Genomic DNA, 20,704 nt, shown 5'->3' on the forward strand with positions numbered 1-20,704 from the left:
AGTGCTTTACTTCTTGAAAGCATTACATGAACATGAATAAATCTTCACACCATCCCAATAGCTTCGAGCATTCTACTGATACAAAGCAAAATGTTTTCATCACCAAATTTTAGGTACATATAAACTGCCATTTTGGATCAGAGCCAAGATCCATCTAGTCCTGTTTCTGATCTGACAGCGGCTAGTACAGATGCTTCAGAGTAAAATGAAGAACCCTACAGTAGGCAGATATGGGATAATCTGCTCCTCATGTAAGTGTCTTCCTGACTAATAGCTGAAATTGCCTAAACTTTGAAGCATGACATTTAATATCACTTCCAAAATCTGTCATCATTAACAACTCTGGATATTCTTGATATACAATCCCTTTTGAAAACTTGTTAAATTCTTGGCTTCAATGACTTTGTGGCAAGTTCCACAATAATTTAGTTTAAGCATTAACAGGACAAACAGTTTAAGAAATTCACCTACTGAAGAAATACAACACTTTAAAAATTAAATTTAAGATGAGATGGAAAGGGGTAGCACAGTTTCTCTCAGCTCTAGGTATCCCCAGCAGCTTGTTACAGGACCACATTCTGCGCCTTTAATCAGAATGTAGTTTTCTCTATTTAAGACTTCATCTTGTAAAGTGCCAAAAGCATGGTGGCCTCAATTCAACAAAGCACTGCAGTGTGTGCTTAACTTTAAGCAGAAATGTAGACAACTGAAATAATTGGAGCCAGAATGTTCAGCACCTTGCAAGATCAAGCGGATTTGTATTTGTGAAATAAGATACTAAGTGTTTTAACAAGAGTAAGGGCGGCAGAATCCAGCTGTTAGTTTATTCTGATGTTTACAATTCTTGGAATTTTCTTTTGAGGGACCTGGGATTTATTACAAGTGTTTCACCCATTCTACTCTGGGACATGTTCATTCTTTTCCATCATCTCTTCTCCATTTCATTAGCTGCATTTTGCACATACTTTCAAAAGCCACAGGCAATAGTATTCTGCAGATTAGCTGCAGAAATCAAGGCTGTGAAGCATACTTCCAGATAAGTGACGTAAAAACAAAACCCTACAGCGTGATGTAGGGGGCATTACATGCAAGACCAATGAAATAATTTCTCTTTAGAGAGTCTTGATAAGGCATTACTTGGATCCTGAGTACAGATATAGGCTCCTTACTGTGGAAAAAAATTACAGAAAATCCAAAGAATAGTAAAATGGATAAGAAGAATAAAAGGTCTATCATATGAAGATAAAAAGAATTAAATACAGATTGCTTAAAAAAAGATCACGTTTGGGGATTATAAATACTAATATGCAATAAGTAAGGCTTACAAGGGTGATACAGAGTTAACATGGAGTTGTTGGCTTAAAACTAAGACAATTTAGTTTGAATATTTGAAAACATTTCTACCATAAAGTCAGTTAGAAAGTATAGTATGGCAACTTTCTACAAACGTCATCCCTTGGTGTTCATATAGGACAAAAATAACTCCCTGTGCCAGTCCTCTGGTACAGGGGTGGGATTTCACTCAGTGGTTTGCCTCCCTTTCACCAGTATAGGATCTTTTAATATTACCTATTCTTAGAGAGAGTTTAAAGACACAATACAACAAACACCACAATACAATAAACTTGAAAGTATCACATACAGTATTAAAGCACTTTTCTAGCTTAAACTTGATTTGTATTTACTTTTATTTTCATGAAACACTCCAGGTAACAAGTGTAAGTTAAATCATGCTGATTTTTGATGTCACAATTCACAAAAATCACTTCAAATTGTACAGTGTATGGAGAAGTATGTCTTTCCAGAGGTACTTGCATATTTTAGGTTAAGTCATATATTGAAGCCTAAATTATAAAAATTTCTGAACTGAGTTTCAATATATCCCAAACATATATTTAAAATTTTCATACCATTGAGTGTTTTAATACATTCCACCTCACTAAAACGACCATTTTTTTTATATGATGGTGAAAATGCTTGCACTTTCAAACAGTACAAAGTAAAGGGTTCCAAATCAGGGATTGTGAATAATAATTGTTCTAGGTCTTTGATTTTCTTCTGAAAGAAAATAAAAAATACAAATTAAAAAACAGTACAAGAATGAGTCAACTGGATTGAAATTGTAGGCAATGCAATACTGAAACTTTTTTTTGTAGAAATGTAATTAGACTGCACTCTTAAAATCAAAAGTTTCAATTTCAACACTATGTTTAGTAAGTATTAGTCTGCGATGACTAACTATTTTCACTATTTTGAAAAGGTACTTGCAATAATACACTTCAAAGTTGTGCTGTACATACAGCAAACCTCCTTGTATGTTTGTGTTCTGATATCTTTTCATATATGTATTATTGTACTCTTGTAAAACAAAGTTAGTTATTAGACAAGTTTAAAAATGGAAAGTTGCATTAAAATGTCAACTAAAAATGTGTGAGAATTCATAAATGCAGAGAAATTCAGTCTAACCTTAGAGCTTTGAATTAACTAGAAATGCCACACAAACGTCAGTGCTGAGATTTTAAAAAGATAGAATATTTTTAGATCAACAGGGAAATAATTCAACTATGCCAGATTTCTTGTCCCTTTTTAGGGTAATTGAGAATTATTGTATTTGAACTGAGTGTTCAGAAAACTGCCAGTACAGAACTTCAGAAAGAGGTTACTTACTGAAGTAATTTTTTCTCTAAGAGCCTGATCCTGCATCAGTGAAGTCAATGGGAGCTTTACCACTGACTTCAATAAGCACACAGTCAGATCCTAAATAAACTGTTTCTCCAGTAGCTACTCAAAAATGATCCATCAGCAGCCATGCAAGATTCCTAAAATGACTGAACAGAGGCAAGGTCATGAAGGATAGCTACCATCAATCAACCAATATTACTATCTCATTGCCTCCTTTATGATGTATACATCCCATTAAGATTTTACATTTCACGTGAGCTCTGCAGCAAGAAAATCATATAGAGCTCTTTGTGAAATCAAAATTTGTAAAGGGGAAGATCTTAGTGTAACATTAAAATCATGTTACTTATTATTACACCTTTTTACTTAAAAAAGTTTGAAAGTTTTTCTACCTCAACATCTGAAGAATTTTTCCAGTACAGAATTCGGTATGACAAGTCATAAAATTCACTCATGGACTTATTTTCAGATTCTCCAGGAGCAGTGAGTTGGATACGAAGCGAATCCTCATTAGGGCTCACTGTTACGCTTGGAGGGCCAATTTCATCTTAAAACATTTCACAAAAAAAAGTTAAAAATCCATTAGCTAAAACATGTAAACAGAAATGTTACAGCTATGATTAAACCCATTACAGCAAAGTTTTCAGATTTATGGCTAGAAATCAGGCTTTTATTAGCATCTTTACAAAAACAAATAGATGGAGTTGGGAAAGCGGACACAATGATGTAAACATATAACCCTAATGTTTCCAGATTAATAATGTATTTGTTGTTTTGGAGCTTTCAGTCACACTGAATATTTTGAAGTTGTGATATATATCAGTCAAAATAGAGCTATGGACATTTTAAAACATGCATTGCAACATCTACTTGATAGTCTAATTTAATAGGGAGAGCTAATGAAAACATGAAAATATTTTCATTTATATTAGGATAAAAAACTTATGTCAGAATCACCAGATTCCACTGTTAGTCTTAGTTTTTTCCTTAGTGTGCAAACACTGTCCATTCTTTGAAGAACTGCCGTATTAGTTTTAGTGGTTATATATTCTGTTGGGGGAGCTGTTGCAAACAACAGGAGAGTTTGCACTGTCTGTCTTATTTCCTCTATTTGGAGTCAATTCTTGGAGCAGAACTTCTTCCTGAAAACCAGACACTGATCTATAGGCTGTGATTTCTGAAAGAGGGGATTACTTACATGATATCTGTGATCACCTCTGTTCAAGAACTGGTGTATATAGGTTAAAACAAACAAGTTGAACTAATATATCCAGACTCCATACGACCACTCTCTTCTCCAATGGGAAGCCCACATGCAAGCGCTCTCACATCTACCACCCAGCAGAGGGGCAACAATTACGAGGACTATGACAGTCTTCATGCTTCCTAAACTGATCAACTGAATCAGGAAGCAGTCCCCCTTTTACCCTTAGAGGCATAAGCTGGACAAGAAGCATTACGGATTTTCATTCTTCGGTAAAAAGGATAAGAAAAGCCAAATCTTACAGAGTAATGTTTTCTTAGCCTTTTCAGGTTGAAACCCCTTAACTGAAAGTAGAAAATATTGCTACTTTTATAGTAAATGTAAGGGTGTTGAAAAAATTAATGATAAAACTGATAAGCCTATGTAATTTGACTGAGCATTGAAAGGTTGACAAAGTAGATGACATTGAAAAGTAAGGTGTGCAAGAAGTATGAAAGCAAGATTTTCTTTTAGATTTTAGTAAAATTCAGCGACTTGCAACCCTCTCCCCAGTTGCCTTTCGTAACTTCCCTGGGAGTTGCAAACCACTAGTTGAGAAACACTACTTTAGAACATAAACCAGCATACATGAGGGCCAGATCTGTAAGGAATCCCTTCTGCCACATTTACAGCACTCCACAATTGACTGGTTTTCCAGTTTTCCCCTTTCTGACATATCAGGAACTGACCTCTGTTCAAGGCAATGCCAGATTAGAGGGACTCCTGGTATGATCTGGTATGCTAAGTCTTATATAAGAAAGTGATTAATGTAATAATAGTTACTGAATGAAGAAAGTTAAAGTATATAACATGCATCAGATGCTGTGTATCTCAATTTTAGTAAGTAATTTTATATTTCCAAGCTGGGGTGAAATCCTGACTCCACTGAAAAAATCAATGGAAAAACTTCCAATGGCTTCAGTGGTGCCAGTATTTCACCCCATGTTTCTACAAGGGAACTATAAAAATGAGAAAAAAAGTTTAAAAGATGAAGAAGAATACACTGAATGTAGATACTAACGATGTATAAGCCAACTGAGAAATGAAGAATGGTGAAGAAAATATATCCACTTACTTACTACACAAGGATCCACTTTTATTTCATTAGACCAACGTGATTTATTATACCCATTTATAGCCTGTACACGAAGAAAGTAAATTCCACTAGGGACTATGGCAGATGAGAAGTCACATTGTGTAGTAGTGATGTTTTCACATCCAGATACAGTGATCCATTTATCTGAATGATCTTCCTGAAGACTCTTTAAATATGCACTAAAATAAAGACATTTTGTGGTCAATATGAACTCCCTATTCTAAACAAAGTGAAAATATTTTTCATTTAATTTACAGTTGAATGAGTATGTCCATTTCTGTTCACTGTTTCTAGGCAAACATGTAATGAATGTGTAAGTTTATGTCAAAGACTACTTCAAAGTCCAAATAAACTATATCATGCAGTCCTGTCAACTATTTTGCTGACATGCTCAAAGAATTCCATCAGAACTGCACCTTTTCTATAGAATGTTCATTAATTATAAGTGGTTATATTTTATTATAATTTTTATAGTATATATTTAATTAATTTTATTATAAATTTATAACGGATAAAAGAGTGGGGAAAATATATTAATGTAACATTTTCAATGAAAACCTGAACACAGATCAGGACATTTAAATTTAGAGGAGGACAGCAACATATGTGCAGTGAGTGCACATACACCACATGTAGTAAGTACACATTTACAGCCTAATCATTAATAGTGTTTGAAAATCTCAGAGAGTATGTATAATGTGGGTATGCTAAAATTTCTTTGAGGACCTTATGTTTGCATTTTCTGACTTTCACATGTTTAAGTTCTCAACTTCAACTCACTGATTTCCTTCGTATTAAGACAGATTAGGAAATGTGAGTGTTCATCTTACAGGAATAGTACCTGGTAATACATTTTGAAACCTACCCTGCAGGTGGCTCAAACACTTCAGAGAGAAACAGAGTGCCCTAAATTTCTATAATCAAAACACTGGTATTATTCTTGTAAGCACCACATTGGTGAATGGATGAAGTACCACCTACCTCAATGAGTACATCAGATACTTTTCTGAATATCATACTTGAATTTCTAGGAATACTTAGCTTCAGAGGCTTAATCAAGGGCAAATTAGAACAGTCAAGTTTAAAGACTACATATTCAGCAAAGCTTTAAAAACTATTTAACTTACCTGAGATATTGTACTGTAAAGCTCACGTTTTGATCATTTTGATTATCCCAGGCTAGAAGAAACTTCATGTTCAAAGCATGAACTTCCACATTCATTGGATAAGGTAGTGCATTCCATGCTAAAATGCAAAGAAAACAAAAAACTCACCATCGTTGTCATCAAGAATTCTTAAGTCATGTACAGTTATTTTCTCCACAGTAAGAACATCTCTATGGTATATTTTAAATAACTGTTTGAATAGCACTTTAAAATATTCTTTGATTTGCCATCTTAGAAGTGGGCACACAGAGAGGTATGTAGCTCTCTCACAGAGGGTTCTGTAGGAAAGCATCGGTTTTTAAATCAAGAGAGAATATTAGACAGCCCAAAAATGATAGAATAGGGAAAATACACTGAGAAGTCAGTGCCCGTGAGAATCTGGCTGGAATATTGTACATAAATACAAATTTAAAATGACGTTCTGGAAGATCTGCAAATAAAGAATGCTATGATGCAACTGATGATGTTCTCTTCATAGCATGATCTCAAATCTATCTTGGATTTTACACAGTGCAAAACTTAGCTATACAAAGGTAAAGAATCTGGAACAATAGACAATATACTTTAAGCAAAACGTAAATTGATACTGGGGTTAGCAATAAATATATTCTATGCTACTATACATCAATGGAAGTAAGTTTGTACTCGGTTGCCATCTGTGACAACCCATAGCAATAGTATAATTTAAACACGAAATCATGAATTCCATTGTCAATTATTGAAACAGAGTAAGAAACCCCAAACCAAACTAATAATAAAGTCAGCATACTTAGTGGAACTTTTCTAAAGATGTCACAAATTAAGCAGGGTAGAACTTGGTCTGTACTCAGATGGGATACCAGCAAGAAACATGAAACTGTTGGCGATAAACTTTTGACGGACAGTTTTGAACCAATATTCAAGAATAGTATTATGGGGCATTCTGGTGGAGGTACATGAAACCAAGTCCAGAATCTTGTGATCATTAAAAGGTCTCAAGGCACTTTTCTGAATGATGCTATTTATTGGTTTTAAAGAAGTCTACTAGATGTACAACACAGTTTGCTGATAATTTAACCAAAGTTTAAAAGCTGCAAAACATATGCCATATACAGTTGAACTTTACCATGGCACTTTCTGCAAGAAGAGATGTTAACTCTATTCAAATTCCAAATTAGATAACTGTATTAGAAATTCCTCTTTGTGAGTACAGCTCACTAAATAAATATTATTTCCTAGTCTTTTCTCTGATCAGAACGTTTTATCCTAAATCAAACTAAAAAGTACAGGAATATTTGGTTTTGCATCTAGGAACACAATAAAACCCCGAAAATCTAAATGTAACGGTGGACACTGAATATGTATGGGTAACTGAAAATTTCTTTCATTATCAAAAGCCTCAGTGTTGATGCTGAAAGACATTAAGCTGTTCGGAACAGGGAGTTTGGATAACTGATACTCAGATTAACAAGGTTACACTGAAATCAGTTGAAAAGTTGGTAATTTTGCACTGTTCTACTACTTTGAAGCAATGGATTTTCAAAAAAACTGTCAAGCTAGTTCTAGGATTTGGATTATTAGAGTTTAAAGGATTTTTACTCCTTACCTTTTTCTGTAGTTTTAACACAGTACACTGGACTGAAGGAACCTACTTTTCTTTCAGAAGTTATGTGTGCTTGAACCCTCAGGCAGTACACAGTGTCTGGTGCAAGATCATAAATTATATCTCTGCGATTAATAGTTTTGCTTTTTGGCTGCAATACATAAAGGAACAGTTGTAAATAATGTATTATTTTCTTTCCCAAAACAGCCTCAACTTTGTTCAGAACAGTAACTTTTTTTTGTTACAATCTTTTGATGTCACCAGCACATAAGACATTTGGGTACATTCAGACATTAGGGATAAGGTAATATTTCATTCATACTATATTGGTATATCTCAACTGCATAATGTTTTGTCAACGTATGTTCAGAAGACCAAGTAGCTGCTCTGTATATATCTACAAGTGGTAATTGAATAATACTGTAGATGCCAACATTGCCCTGGTGAAGTGTGCTCTAACTCCTTGAGGGGTTTGTAAGTTCCTTTGTTGGAAACATAAATGAAAACACCCCGAGATCCATTTTGATAGTCTCTGCATGGAGATGGCTGTGCCCTTGGATCATTCTACAATGGACTCAGAGTTTCAAGGGTTTTCTGAAGAGTTTGGTTCTGTCTAGATAAAATGCTCGTGCATGTCTAACATCTAATGTATGTAATAAGGCATCTTGTGAGTTTCCATGAGGTTTTGGGAAGAACGCAGGAAGGTGAATTGGCTGGTTTATGTGAAAAGATGTGGTCACCTTTGGTACAAATTTGGGATGAAGTCTAAGAGTGACTTTGTCTTTGAAAAAAATGGTGTAAGATGGGTACGCCATAAGAGCTCCTATTTCTCCCATGAAGTGAGCCAATGTGATAGCCACTAAAAATGCAACCTTCATGGACAGGTGCATAAGCGAACATGTAGCTAAGGGTTCAAATGGAGGCTTGGTTGGACCTTACAAGACTAAGTTCAGGTCCCACGGTATTGTAGGTGCACATACCTCTGGGTAGACATTCTGAATACCTGTGAAGTGTTTAATTGTCGGATGTGTGAACAGTGTGGTGCTATCCACCTTATAATGGAAGGCAGTGATCGCCGCCAAGTGAACTTTGATTGAACTCATTGAAAGTCCTGATTTCTTCAGCTCTAGAATGTATTCAAGTACCAATAGGATCGGTATGGATGCAGCACTAAACCTTTTTGTTTTGGCACCATATATTCAATCTACGCCATTTTTGAAAATAAGTCTGTCCATGTTGCTGATTTCCTGCTATTTAGTAATATGTGTTTTTACTTGTTCCAAACAGTTTAGTTCTTCGTGACAGAACCATGTAGGAGCCAAGCTTTCAGTGGGAGCTTCTCTAGGTTTGGATGACAAATCCACCTATTGTCTTAGGATAGAAGGTCATTACGCAGTGGAAGAGTGATTGGTGTGCATATTGACATCTGAAGTAGGTAGGAACACCAAGTTTTTCTGGGCCATGTGAGTGCTATCAGCATTACCTTTGCCTTGTTGATGTGTATTTTGTGTATAACTCTGGATATCATTGGTATGGGTGGGAATGTGTGAAGGAGATCGGTGTCCCATTTGAGGAGAAAGGCATCCCCCATTGATCTGATTCCCAGACCTGCTCTCGAGCAGAAGCAGGAACATCTGTGGTTCTGTGTTACGGCAAAGAGGTCAATGTCTGGATAACCCCATTGCTGAAATATGTCTTGCAGGATCATGTCATTCAGTTCCCATTCACAGTTTCGGCCGAATTGTCTGCTGAGGATAGCCGCTGTCATGTTCTGGCATCCTGGTTAAGTGTGCAGCTGATATGTTGATGTTGTGTCGGATGCACCAATTCCATAGTTTCATCACTTTGGTGCACAGGGAGTCAGATTGTGCTCTTCCCCATTGGTTTATGTATAACGTGCATGAGATGTCAATCATACTCTTATAGTCTCTTTTTTTTTTTTTTATGAGTAGAAGGAAATAAGTGAATGTGTTGCATACTGTGCGGCGTTCTAATAGGCTTATGTGAAAATGTATTCCAGTTTAGGACCAGTGACCTTGGATCGTAAGATTCTGTAGGTGAGCCCCCTATCTAGCAACGATCTTGGTCATCATTACCAAGGGTGGTTCCTATGAGAACAGGATCCTTGAGCGTGTGTTGTTGGGTTGCGTCCATCACTGTAACACTAGTTCGGCATTATGAGTTTTTTTGGTTAGGCCATGTTTGTGTGGCTTGTAGACAGTTGGGAGCCAGCCCTGGAAGAAGTGCATGTGTAGTTGCATGCGTCACACTACAAATGTGGTGGCCACCATGTGCCCCAGCAGTTGGAGACATGTGCATGCAGTTATGTTAGGGCTGTTTATCACCAGTGATATTAAGTATGGTGAGGAACCTTTTTCCAGCAGTGAAGCTCCAACTGTGAGTCTAGGTGTGGACCTATGAATTCCAGTTTTTGTACTGGTTTCAAAATGGACTTTTGTACGTTTATTTTTAGTCCTAGGTCTTGAAAAAGTGACATTGTTCGTTGAGTAACCTGAATGGCTTCTGTTTGGTTTTGTGTTTTTAATCAGGCAGTTGTTTAAATATGGGAATATAATAACTCCTTACCTGTGTAAGTGAGCTGCTACTACAGTGAGAATCTTCAAAAATACCCTTGGTGCTGTGGAAAGTCCAAAAGGTGGTACTTTGTATTGAGCATGGTCTTCCCCCAGCATGAATCTGAGGAATCTTCTGTGTGTTGGATGAATTGTTATATGGAGTAGGCATCTTGCAGGTCGAGGGCTGAAAACCAGTCCCACTGTTTCAGTGCTGGTATCATGGTAAATAGTGTGACCATCCTGAATCATTGTATCTTCTCAAACTTGTTGAGTCTTCTGAGATCTAGGATGGGTCTCCATCCCCCATTTTTCTTGTGGGTTAAAAAGTAGTGAAAATAGAAACCCTTCCCTCTGTGTTGTGGAGATACTCATTCCAAGGCATCTAGAAATAGAAGGTGATTCACTTCCTGTTGTAATAGGTGTTCGTGAGAAGGGGTCCCTGAAGAGGGACCAGGAAGAGGGTTGGATTGGGTGGAGGGGGGGGAAGGAAATCGAGGTAAATGGGATGCAATATCCTGAGTGCACGATCTCTAATGCCCATTTGTCCATTGTAATAGAAGCCCACACATTGGAAACGGCATAATCTGATGGTTGTGTCATTGTTTTTGTTTTTTATGTTGTGGTTCGTATCGTCTTTGTTGGTGAGTGTACTGGCAATACCTGCATTGATATGGCTGATACCTGTGCTGATTTCTCCTTGTTGCAGGTGTATGCTGTGTGGCTCGTGAGTCCTTCATAGTGTGGAGGACATCTGTCTTAGCAGCAAAAGTGTTTCCTTATCAAAGGGGAGATCCTCTATTGTGACCTGTAATTCTTTTGTCAAGCCCACAGAGTGAAGCCAAGGTGCCCTGTGCATGACCCACTGTAGTAGCTGTTGATCTTGCAGCTGTGTCAGCTACATCACGAGAAGGTTGCAAGGCAGTTCTGCCACAAGATGCCCTTTGTTGATGGATGATCTGAACTGCTCCCTTCTTTCCTCCAGAATATCATTATTAAATTCCATGATTTGGGAGTAAATGTTGTGGTTATAATTTGAGAGCAATGCAGGATAGTTTGCTATGCAGAATTGCTAAGTGGCAGATGAATACACTTTGTGACTGAATAGGTCTAGTCTTTTCCATTCTTTCTCCTACTGCGTTGATCTATATTGGGGCTGTTCGCCCCATTGATTTGCTGCCTCCACAACAAGCGAGTTAGGTGGGGCGGGGTGGGTAAAGAAGAAATTCCATACCCCTTGATGGGATGTAATATTTTTTGTCTGCCCTCTTATATGTGAGTGGAATGACTGCTGGAGTTTGCCAGATGTTGTTGGCTGGTTCTAAAAGTGCATCGTTAATTGGTAGGGCAATTTTTGATGAGGCAGAGGTGTGAAGAAGCAACAACAACTGGTGTGTGTGTTTTGGACACATCCTCAAGTGGGATTTCCAGGTTCTCTGCCACCCTTTTGAACAGTTCCTAGAATTGCTTGAAGACAGTTTTAGGAGGGGAAGGTATTATTGCCTCATCAAGTGAGGAAGACTAGTTAAGAGTCAGAGGTGATGGTTCCTGCTCAATACTCTCCTCCCTTTCCTCAGTTGTTTCAAGTGGTGATTCGAAAACAGGTGGGATTGATTGTAACGGAGATCTGGTTCTTTCACTATAGGAGTTCCGGGGTCTGCTATACTGTCTTGCATAGGTAGACCATGCATCCCAGTTAGGCCACTACATTGGGAAAGATATGGGTGGTTCCAACCACAGTGGACCATACCATGATTGCCTTTGGTGTCTGATACATGACCTATATTTTATGCATTCAGGAGATAGTCTGGTAGGTGACTAGTGTGATAAAAAAAGCCTTCTTTCTCATCCTCTTCGTCACTAGAAAATGGTATGGGAGAAAGAGCCTCTTCTGTTGCAATGTGCATTGGGGAGCTGTCCGTGCCGAAGAGTGGAGATTATGGTGTGGAAATAATGTGTATATCCCTCTGGTGGCAATAGTGTTGCTTTGCTGTGTGTTTCTGCGCTGGTGCCAATGTCAAGACTGCAGGTTTCATCTATGCCGTTGTTCGGGTCTGTGCCAAAGTTCACGTTGGGGTGGCTGGAGGCGGCATGACCTGTGTTACTGGTCTCAGTGCCATTTGTTTCGTCAGTGTCGTAGTAGAGGTGGTCTTTATTTTTTACCTCCAAATCTGCATCAGCTCATTGTTCACCCTGCAATGTCACTGAATGGGTGGTAACGGAGGATCCCAGTGCCTCTTATGTGCTTAGTCATGGCACAATTGGAATTGATGAGAGAGATTTTGCTGGCAAGCTCGTCTTTTTTTGCCAGTTCTCTCTGAGGTGGGGTTGTGGCTCGTTTTCTCGAAGATTTTTCAGAGGATTGAGCTCTCTTGGACTCAGATGATGTGGTTTCTTGGCAAGGGTCTGAGGCATGTCAACAATTTCTCCATTAAAATGAGTTTAAGTTGGAGGTCCGTGTCTCTCGATTTTAAATTTTTACAATGGGTGCACTTTTGCAGTATGTGCGCCTCTTCCAGACATCAGATACATTGAGAGTGTCCATCTGATGCTGGTATTGCATCCCTGCAGGACGTACATCATTTAAATCCCAGTGAAACAGACATAACGGCTGATTCTCTGAGAGGAAAACTATTCTAACTTATGAGCAATTTTTTTTTTTTTTTTAAACTGGATAAATGGGGAACAGTAACTAACAAACAAATGAACCTTATACTACGGAAAGACTATGTAACTGCCAAAACCAAACTAAAGGTCTGAACTAGTCAGAACTCTGTCTCAGGGCTTGTTCACACTGCCCCCCGCGATTCGGCGGCAGTCGACGAGAGTTACGCAAACTATGCAAAGAAGTTTGCGTAACTCAGGTCAACTGCTTCTGCGCGCTATTTACACTACACTACTGCGCGCTACTTGAGGGGGTGGACTTACTGAGTCAACTTCTGGATCGATTGAGCGGGTCTCACTGACCGCTCACTCGATCCTGAAAGGTCGATCTGGCGGCGGCGATTTTGCCGCTGTCAGTGTAAACATAGCCTTAGACTGCGGACTGTTAAACAACTGAGGGGGCTAGGTCATGCACGTGGTTCCATTGGCGCCTCATTCAGCACAAGACGGGGATGACGCATGCACGACCCAAACAACCACGGCTGATAGAAATCTCTGACTGAGGACATGAGGACGCACCAACACCTGAAGTGAAACACTCAGAGAGACACCACTCAAAGAAAAGAGCAGGATTTTATTCTAGGAAGTGACTCAATAACTGAAGTAAATCAAACAATATTTTAAACTTAATTTAGAGAGTCTATCCCTATCCTTAGAGCCCTACGAAATTCACAGTCCATTTTCGTAACTTCCATACTCAAAGTATTTTAAAAAAATCTTAAATTTCACAGTGGTGTAAAAGCATGAATATGTATTTTAAAACAGCAAAATATAAACACGTAAAGCCCTTAAGTCAGCATTTCTCAAATTGGGGCTCCCGACACAGGGGGGGGGGTAGCGGGGGCGGGGTGCAGTATTGCCATCCTTACTTCTGCACTGCCTTCAGAGCTGGGTGCCCAGACAGCTGCTCTCCGGCCATCCAGCTCTGAAGGCAGCACAGAAGTAAGGATGGCAATACCGCAACCCAGCTTCAATAGCCTTTTGGGTCTGGACCCTCAGTTTGAGAAACACTATGTACTTTTGTATACTTTTACCCATAGGTAAAAATACACAGATTTCACAATCCATGATGCGTTTTTCACAGCCATGAATTTGGCAGGGCCCTACCTATCATACCTCTGAATTTGATGAGTTTTCCCAGAACACTGCATGGTAGGTAAAACTTATATCATTTGTCCACATTTTTCTGTTCTGATTTTCTTCTGGAGGAAAAATGTTGATTTTCACCACTCCATCTATGGATTCCAGCTGCACTCCTGGAGGACCAATTTTAGCTGCAAAGATTAAACAATATCATGAAGCACAACAAATTTGTTGAAAAACCAAAAAAGTTACATGTTTCAACAAGTAAACTACAAGGAATTGCCTACAGTATTCAATTTTAAGTTCTTCAGGTAGAAACTAGTAGTAGTTTAACTGAATAAACTCCAAGTGTTATCTGGGACCAAAGACAGTTAAAGTAATACTGACTGTAACAATATTACAGTAACTTTCTGATTCTGAAACGAAGAGTCATACAAATTTGTGGATTACAAGATAGACTTACTTCAGAAAAGACCATTCCTAAAGAATCAACCCAATATGAATGGAAGGATCCAGCTATATATCAGTAATTGTTCATGGCAAATTAAAGGTAGAAGGGAGGACTGCTGAAACTATAGCTTCTCAAATACAGTTGCGAACATCAGCACAGGGGTACAGTGGCAAATGACATATATGGTACTCAAGGAATCAGTTCTCCACAATCTGGACCTTCCTGCCTCTTCCCTAACATTAGGAATGTAATTCATTACGGTGGGTACAAAGTAGAGATGGCCACTTTAGAAAATCATGACCCACAAAAAACAAGGGACCCTACATCACACCACTTTACCACTGGAGCACTGCATAGCTCAAAAGTTGAGAAGACCAATAGACACACACCATTCTGGTGGGCTCATCTGTCATAATTTTTCCATGACAATTGCTTACACCTGCTTATAACATTAGATACATGAAAGCAATGTTAAGCTTATAACTTTAAGAGCACTAGTCAAAATAGTCAGAGTTAAGGGTCTCAAAATAATTTTAATTTACACACTGCACAGATATTTTGATTAATAATTAGATTAAATGTAGATAGTTCATTACATATTTGATCATAGAAATAACATGGTCCAAAGCAATATAAACCTATGCTCTGCATATTTCATATTGTGCTATAACGTAATAAATTAGCCACTATAGGCGAGATTTTCAAAAGGCACAAATGGGATTTAGCCACCCTTGTGCCTTTGAAAAAAATCTCACTGTGTACACAATCCCAATCCAAAGGGTATTATGTTGCGGTCCCCCTAAGTGATTAAAAATGCTTGGGAAGTGGTTGTGGGGTGGTATGATTAGGAAAGCTCAACAGCAAAGAAAGGAAAGAAAAGATAGTAGCAAGACTAGGCACAGCTACATTGGTACAAAAACTGTAGACTATTTCAATTAGGGGCATGATTTTCTACTGAAACAATAAAGTGGTATAACATCCTACTGTGGGTACAGGCGTACTGGCATAAAGGAACCGTATACCAGTATAGCTTCTTCCACTCCATGTACAAGTATAAAGGCACTTTCATACTGGTATATGATTACATTCACACGGGGGGGAAGGGGGGTTGTGCTACTTTAATTATACTGGCATGGTTAAAATGGTACAATTTTTGTTTGTAGACAAGCCCTTAATTTCAGCACTGGTCTACACAGATTTTGTATTGGTATATCAATTTCATATAGGGATGTGATTGTTTTTTAAACCAATATAATAATACCATTAAAGTCTCTTGCTTAATCAAAGTTATACTGGTATAGATTATTTTTCTTTCTTTACAGGAAAAAGCTATACTAGCATAAGCACTTTTATACTGGTATATTTGCACGCAAATGGGGGTGGGGAAGCAGAGGAAGGGGTTTGTACTGCTTTATACAGGTATATTTGGGTATGTCTATACTGACAGTGGCAAATTCACCGCCATCAGATGGATCTATCCAGATCGACTGAGCAGAACTGAAGACCCACTCAATCGATCTGGAAGTCGACCTATTAAAACCACCTCAAAAAAAAAAAAAAACCCCAAAAAAATATAGAACTGCGTCGACAGGTACACATTTTCCATCAGCGCAGCACAGTGGAGACAGCACGCTAAATGGAAGTTACAAAGTCAACGGGAGTTATGCAAGATACTCTGCGTAGCTTGTGCAACTCCCGTTGACTGCTGCCAAATTTTGCCGGCAGTATAGACCAGGCCTTTAAAACAGCACAACTTGTATTTGGACAAGATCTCAGGAAAGTTACTGTATAAATACTATTACTGAAAGCATAAAAAGGCTGTTGCTCTTTAAAACAGCAGAGAAAATAATAATAGGGAATACAAATCTCTACACTGTATTTTATATTGTGCTGAAATACAGTCAGTTAAAAAATAATTAAACCTATTTAATAACAAAGTACATATGTAGTTCATACCTATTGAATATGGTCTAAATGATAAAGTAATGGACCATGGAGATTTTTCTTCCCCCTTTTCAGCTCTTACATGCACGTTATAGGAATCAATATAAGATGACAGTGATGAGGAGAAGTCACATTCTGTGACAGAAACATTTTGACAGCCAGAGATCTCTTTCCAATCTATTTCTTCCTCTTTCCCCTCATAATCCTCCAGTATTCTGCAAGTAAAAAAAAAATTAGGTTTCTATTGGTGATAAAAGATAAAATGTGAACATTCATTTTGTATATTGATCAGCACCATCTGGTGGTAAAAAATGTATTCAACGGATCTATTCTAGAATATCTGTTTAATTTACGTTACTCTATGAATGCTAGTCTGGGTTAATTATCGAATAAGGAATCCACAAAGACTTGCTGGCAATTTGTTTTTCTATTTCAACACTTAAACAGAACAGCGGAAAAAATAAATACCATTTCAGGATTATCGGTTCAGGGATTAAACCTTGAGTGCACTACCAAACTGAGATGTATTTTAATCACTCATCAGGTGCACTGATAGAATAGGGATTGCAAAAAGTACTTGGAGGAGACCTAAGTGACAAATGAAGGCGGATGCGGGGGGAGGAGAGTAACAGCTGAATAGTAAAGAGTATAGATGGGGGGGTGGGGGGAAGTAGAGCAACTAAGGAAAGGAGACAGAATAGGAAATCACAAACAGATGGGAAAAAGAAAACAGAATAAAATGAAAACAAAAGGAGGAGAGAGAACTGTTTTATCCTATCAGAACAGGGCTTCTCACCAAAAACCACTTCTGTCTCCAAAAGACAATTCAGACATTAGGAAGTGGCACAAACAATAGGGGAGAGATGAAGTCCTGATTAAAAGAGGAAAAAATCTAGAAAATTGAGGAATAACCAGTAAAGATGTCGATCCCCTTGTATAACCCCTTTATTTTGTCTTTAGCAGGGCAGCATTACAGGTTTCTGAAATAATAGATTTATTTCAGAAATAATGTGTTTTTGAAGCCACCGCTCTCTCATTCAAAAAATAAAGAGAAACACACCAATCTTCATATTCAAACACATAATATAAGATGTCAGAGAAAGAATCAATTATGGAGATGCTACTAAGCCAGACAAGTTTGTGCATTTACTTGTTGGGAAGGAGTAATGAGAAATATCAACCACATTAGAAAGAAGCAAGAAGCACAAAGAAAAAAAAAAGGAACTAACTGAAAATAAGGATGTACAGTTTAATCCGGTGACCAAAGTCTGTAAATTAAGAGCAACCAGCCAACATTCCTTTTTTCTGTATTTATAAAAGCCTTGTTTAGCTAATCATTGTTCTGTATTGGAGAATATTCCCAAATCTTGTGTGTTTTTCAATTCTGAGCCAAACCAATGATGTGAAACACACATCAGTAAATCAAAAGCCACAGATCTTTTGTAATATGCAGTGTTACTACTGAATGTGTTCTTTAAAATTATATACATGCCAATACTGGTGGAACAGCTACACAGGAATTATATGATTTGCAGCAGCTCTGCCTTGGTGACTTCATAGACCAGCATCAGTTTGGGATTGAATTTTCAGACACTTAATTATACCGTGTTTCCCAAACACAAAGAAGTACCATGTTCCAGTGTCCTGCCTGCAGTGAGAACCATAATTTAGTGGTGTTTTCATGGTGAAATTCTCAAGTTCACAGCATTAGCTATTTTTCACTTTTTCAATACATTGAGAACATTCAAATGATCACAGATACAGACCTACAGATATACACACTGACACATAAGTAGGGCCCTACCACATTCATGGTCCATTTTGGTCAATTTCACGGTCATGGGATTTTAAAAGTTATCAGTTTCACAATTTCAGATATTTACATTTTAAATTTCAGGTTGTTATAACTATGGGGGTCCCAGCCCAAAAGAGGGCTTACTTCTGCACTGTTGCTGATGGAGCTGCTGCCTTCAGAGCTGGGCACCTGGAGAGCAGTGGGCAGCGCAGACAGGAGGGTGGAATGATTGGGGGGGGGGGCAATACTTTTGAAGGGACACAGCCAGTGTTACAGGGGTACGGCCACCCAGTGCCTCATGGTCAGGGGGCACTGTGGCCCCCTGCCAGCCAGCCCAAGGCCCCTTTAACTCCCGAGTGCTGGGCCCAGAGCCAGGGAAGGTCAGGGCTGGGGGCTAGGGCGCCAGAATCTTTGTGGGGGGGGGGGAGGGGGGCCACCAGCGCTGGAACCAGACAGACCTGGGGCTATCCTCTCCACTTTTTAATATGATCATAGTTTGGGAGGCCAGGGGATGGCATTGCCCCCACAAACCGCAAGCCTTGGGCAGGCACAGAGCAGCGCCAGCTGGGACTATGCTCTGCAGCGGGGGAACTGATAAGGGTGATCAGCTCCCTTGCTGCAAAGTGCAGCCCCTGCCAGAGCTGCTCTTGCAGCTTGCAGTTTGGGAAGAGCAATGCCACTCCCTACCCCCCCAAACTATGCCCACGTTAAAAAAGGGAGGGGGGAACATGACCTCCTGGCCTTCCCAAGTCTGTTGGCTGGGGGCGCTCCTACTGTGCACTGGGCTCCAGCTGCTAGTCCCAGCCAGTCTGGAAAGGGATGGGACTGCCTTTTCTCCTGCAGGGGCCATTCCCGGGCCAGGTGAGACCCACTCCCAGTAACAGTAGTTTATGGTTCTAGGTTTCCTGAAAAAGCATTGCAAAAAACATGCATAGTCTACTGAGGACCACTGCAGCAGCCAGCATCACCAGAGTTGATGACGCTGACCTGGCATAGTGTAGTGAAGTTCTCAGAACTGGCTCAATCCTGGAAATCCACAAATCTCTAAGGCAGCCCTGTGGATGGCACCAGTTAGCAGTGCATGACCTGACTTTTCACATGTTGAAAAGTGTGTTTCAGAGCGTGGTATGTTGGGGCGTTTTTGTCCATACTGGCAGCATGACTGAAGTACATGCAACACAGCTTCACACATACAGGGTATACATATTTAAATAAAAAGTTAGTATCAAATGCACATAATTTAAGATTAGTCTGTCTATGCTATTCAATTTGATATTCTCTGGGAGAGCCTTACTTTAGATAAATTTGTGGTGTGTTCAGGCTCCTATTCAGCACAGGATTGTGTTTTCCCTTCTCACTGCATTTTAAATGTTTCTCAGTGAGGATTTCTTACAAAAGAAAACTAAAGAATTTCCACACAAAGACTGATCATTTAAATGCACAGCAGTGAGGAAAATCAATCCTAGACTGATGCGAGCACCACCACCAATGCAGCTTTTCCTAGTTTTGATAATTCCCCCTGCACACATCCATTCCAGTCATAAAGAAGCAACTAAAATTCCAATTTTGTAAGATTCAGATATGCCTCTAATCCATTTGGACAATTGGGCAAGTACATATTTTGGCATTCGCATTGATTTAAGAATTCATTCTGGGCCTGATCCAGCATCCACTGATATAAATGAAAATTTTGTTCTTCTATATTTTTACAAGATGACAGATTCTTTAGGACAAAATGCACACTGATAGAAATCTAAATATAGTTATGATATACATTTTTGGCCATTAAGGCCATGTTTACACTATCACTTATGTCAGCAAAATTTATGCTGCACAGGAGTGTGAAAAAAAACCACCATTCTGAATGACATAAATTAAGCTGGCATAAGTGGTAGTGTGCATAACGCTATGTCGGCCAGAGAAGCTCTCCCGTCGGCATAGAGCGGCTACATGAGAGATCTTACAGCGGTGTAGCTGCATTGGTACCGATGTAAGGCATAGTCTTACTGAACACAAGACAATGATGCCGCAAGAGGTGTATGCACATTAAGGGTACTTGCCGAAAAAACCCTTAAGTTCTGCTTTTAAAAGTTTGTGGATAGTAAGTAAATCGTGTTTATCAATCAGACAAATGTTTTTCTATCTCTACCCTTAGGGTATTCATTTACACTAAATAAATGGCCTTCAAATTTTCTATTTTAAAAGTCAGGCCTTCTTGGTGGCTTAACAACAGTTAGTGATACGATGGAGATATTAACACACAAAGAACCTGAGTTAGGTCCCTGTCTGCACTACAAATATAACCACATCAGAATTATCCCCTAAACTATCTGGAATATGTTTTAACCAGTAGAGTAGACTGGACTGCAATTTTTAACCAATCTAAAGACCACTGGGTCTACGAGACAACCCTTGCTATGCCCCT

The 20,704-nt window shown here is 38.8% G+C and overlaps 1 protein-coding gene across 1 annotated transcript in view; it reads right to left on the reverse strand.

The window, feature by feature from the left end:
- The window catches only part of IFNAR1 (interferon alpha and beta receptor subunit 1), a 37,654-nt gene that overhangs the window by 11,302 nt on the left and 5,648 nt on the right, over positions 1–20,704 (reverse strand). Inside the window, exons 3-9 of the mRNA XM_067565592.1 lie at positions 16,497–16,699; positions 14,123–14,280; positions 7,773–7,920; positions 6,149–6,266; positions 5,001–5,200; positions 3,075–3,229; positions 1,911–2,058 (exon numbers count right to left, since the gene is read on the reverse strand). Of these exons, the coding sequence (XP_067421693.1) occupies positions 1,911–2,058; positions 3,075–3,229; positions 5,001–5,200; positions 6,149–6,266; positions 7,773–7,920; positions 14,123–14,280; positions 16,497–16,699 (1,130 nt within the window). The remainder of the gene's footprint in view (positions 1–1,910; positions 2,059–3,074; positions 3,230–5,000; positions 5,201–6,148; positions 6,267–7,772; positions 7,921–14,122; positions 14,281–16,496; positions 16,700–20,704) is intronic.

The sequence above is a fragment of the Emydura macquarii genome, unplaced genomic scaffold (genome assembly GCF_026122565.2).
Source record: "Emydura macquarii macquarii isolate MOO-44397 ecotype Brisbane River unplaced genomic scaffold, CSIRO-AGI_Emac_v2 contig_2681, whole genome shotgun sequence".
NCBI lineage: Eukaryota > Metazoa > Chordata > Testudines > Chelidae > Emydura > Emydura macquarii.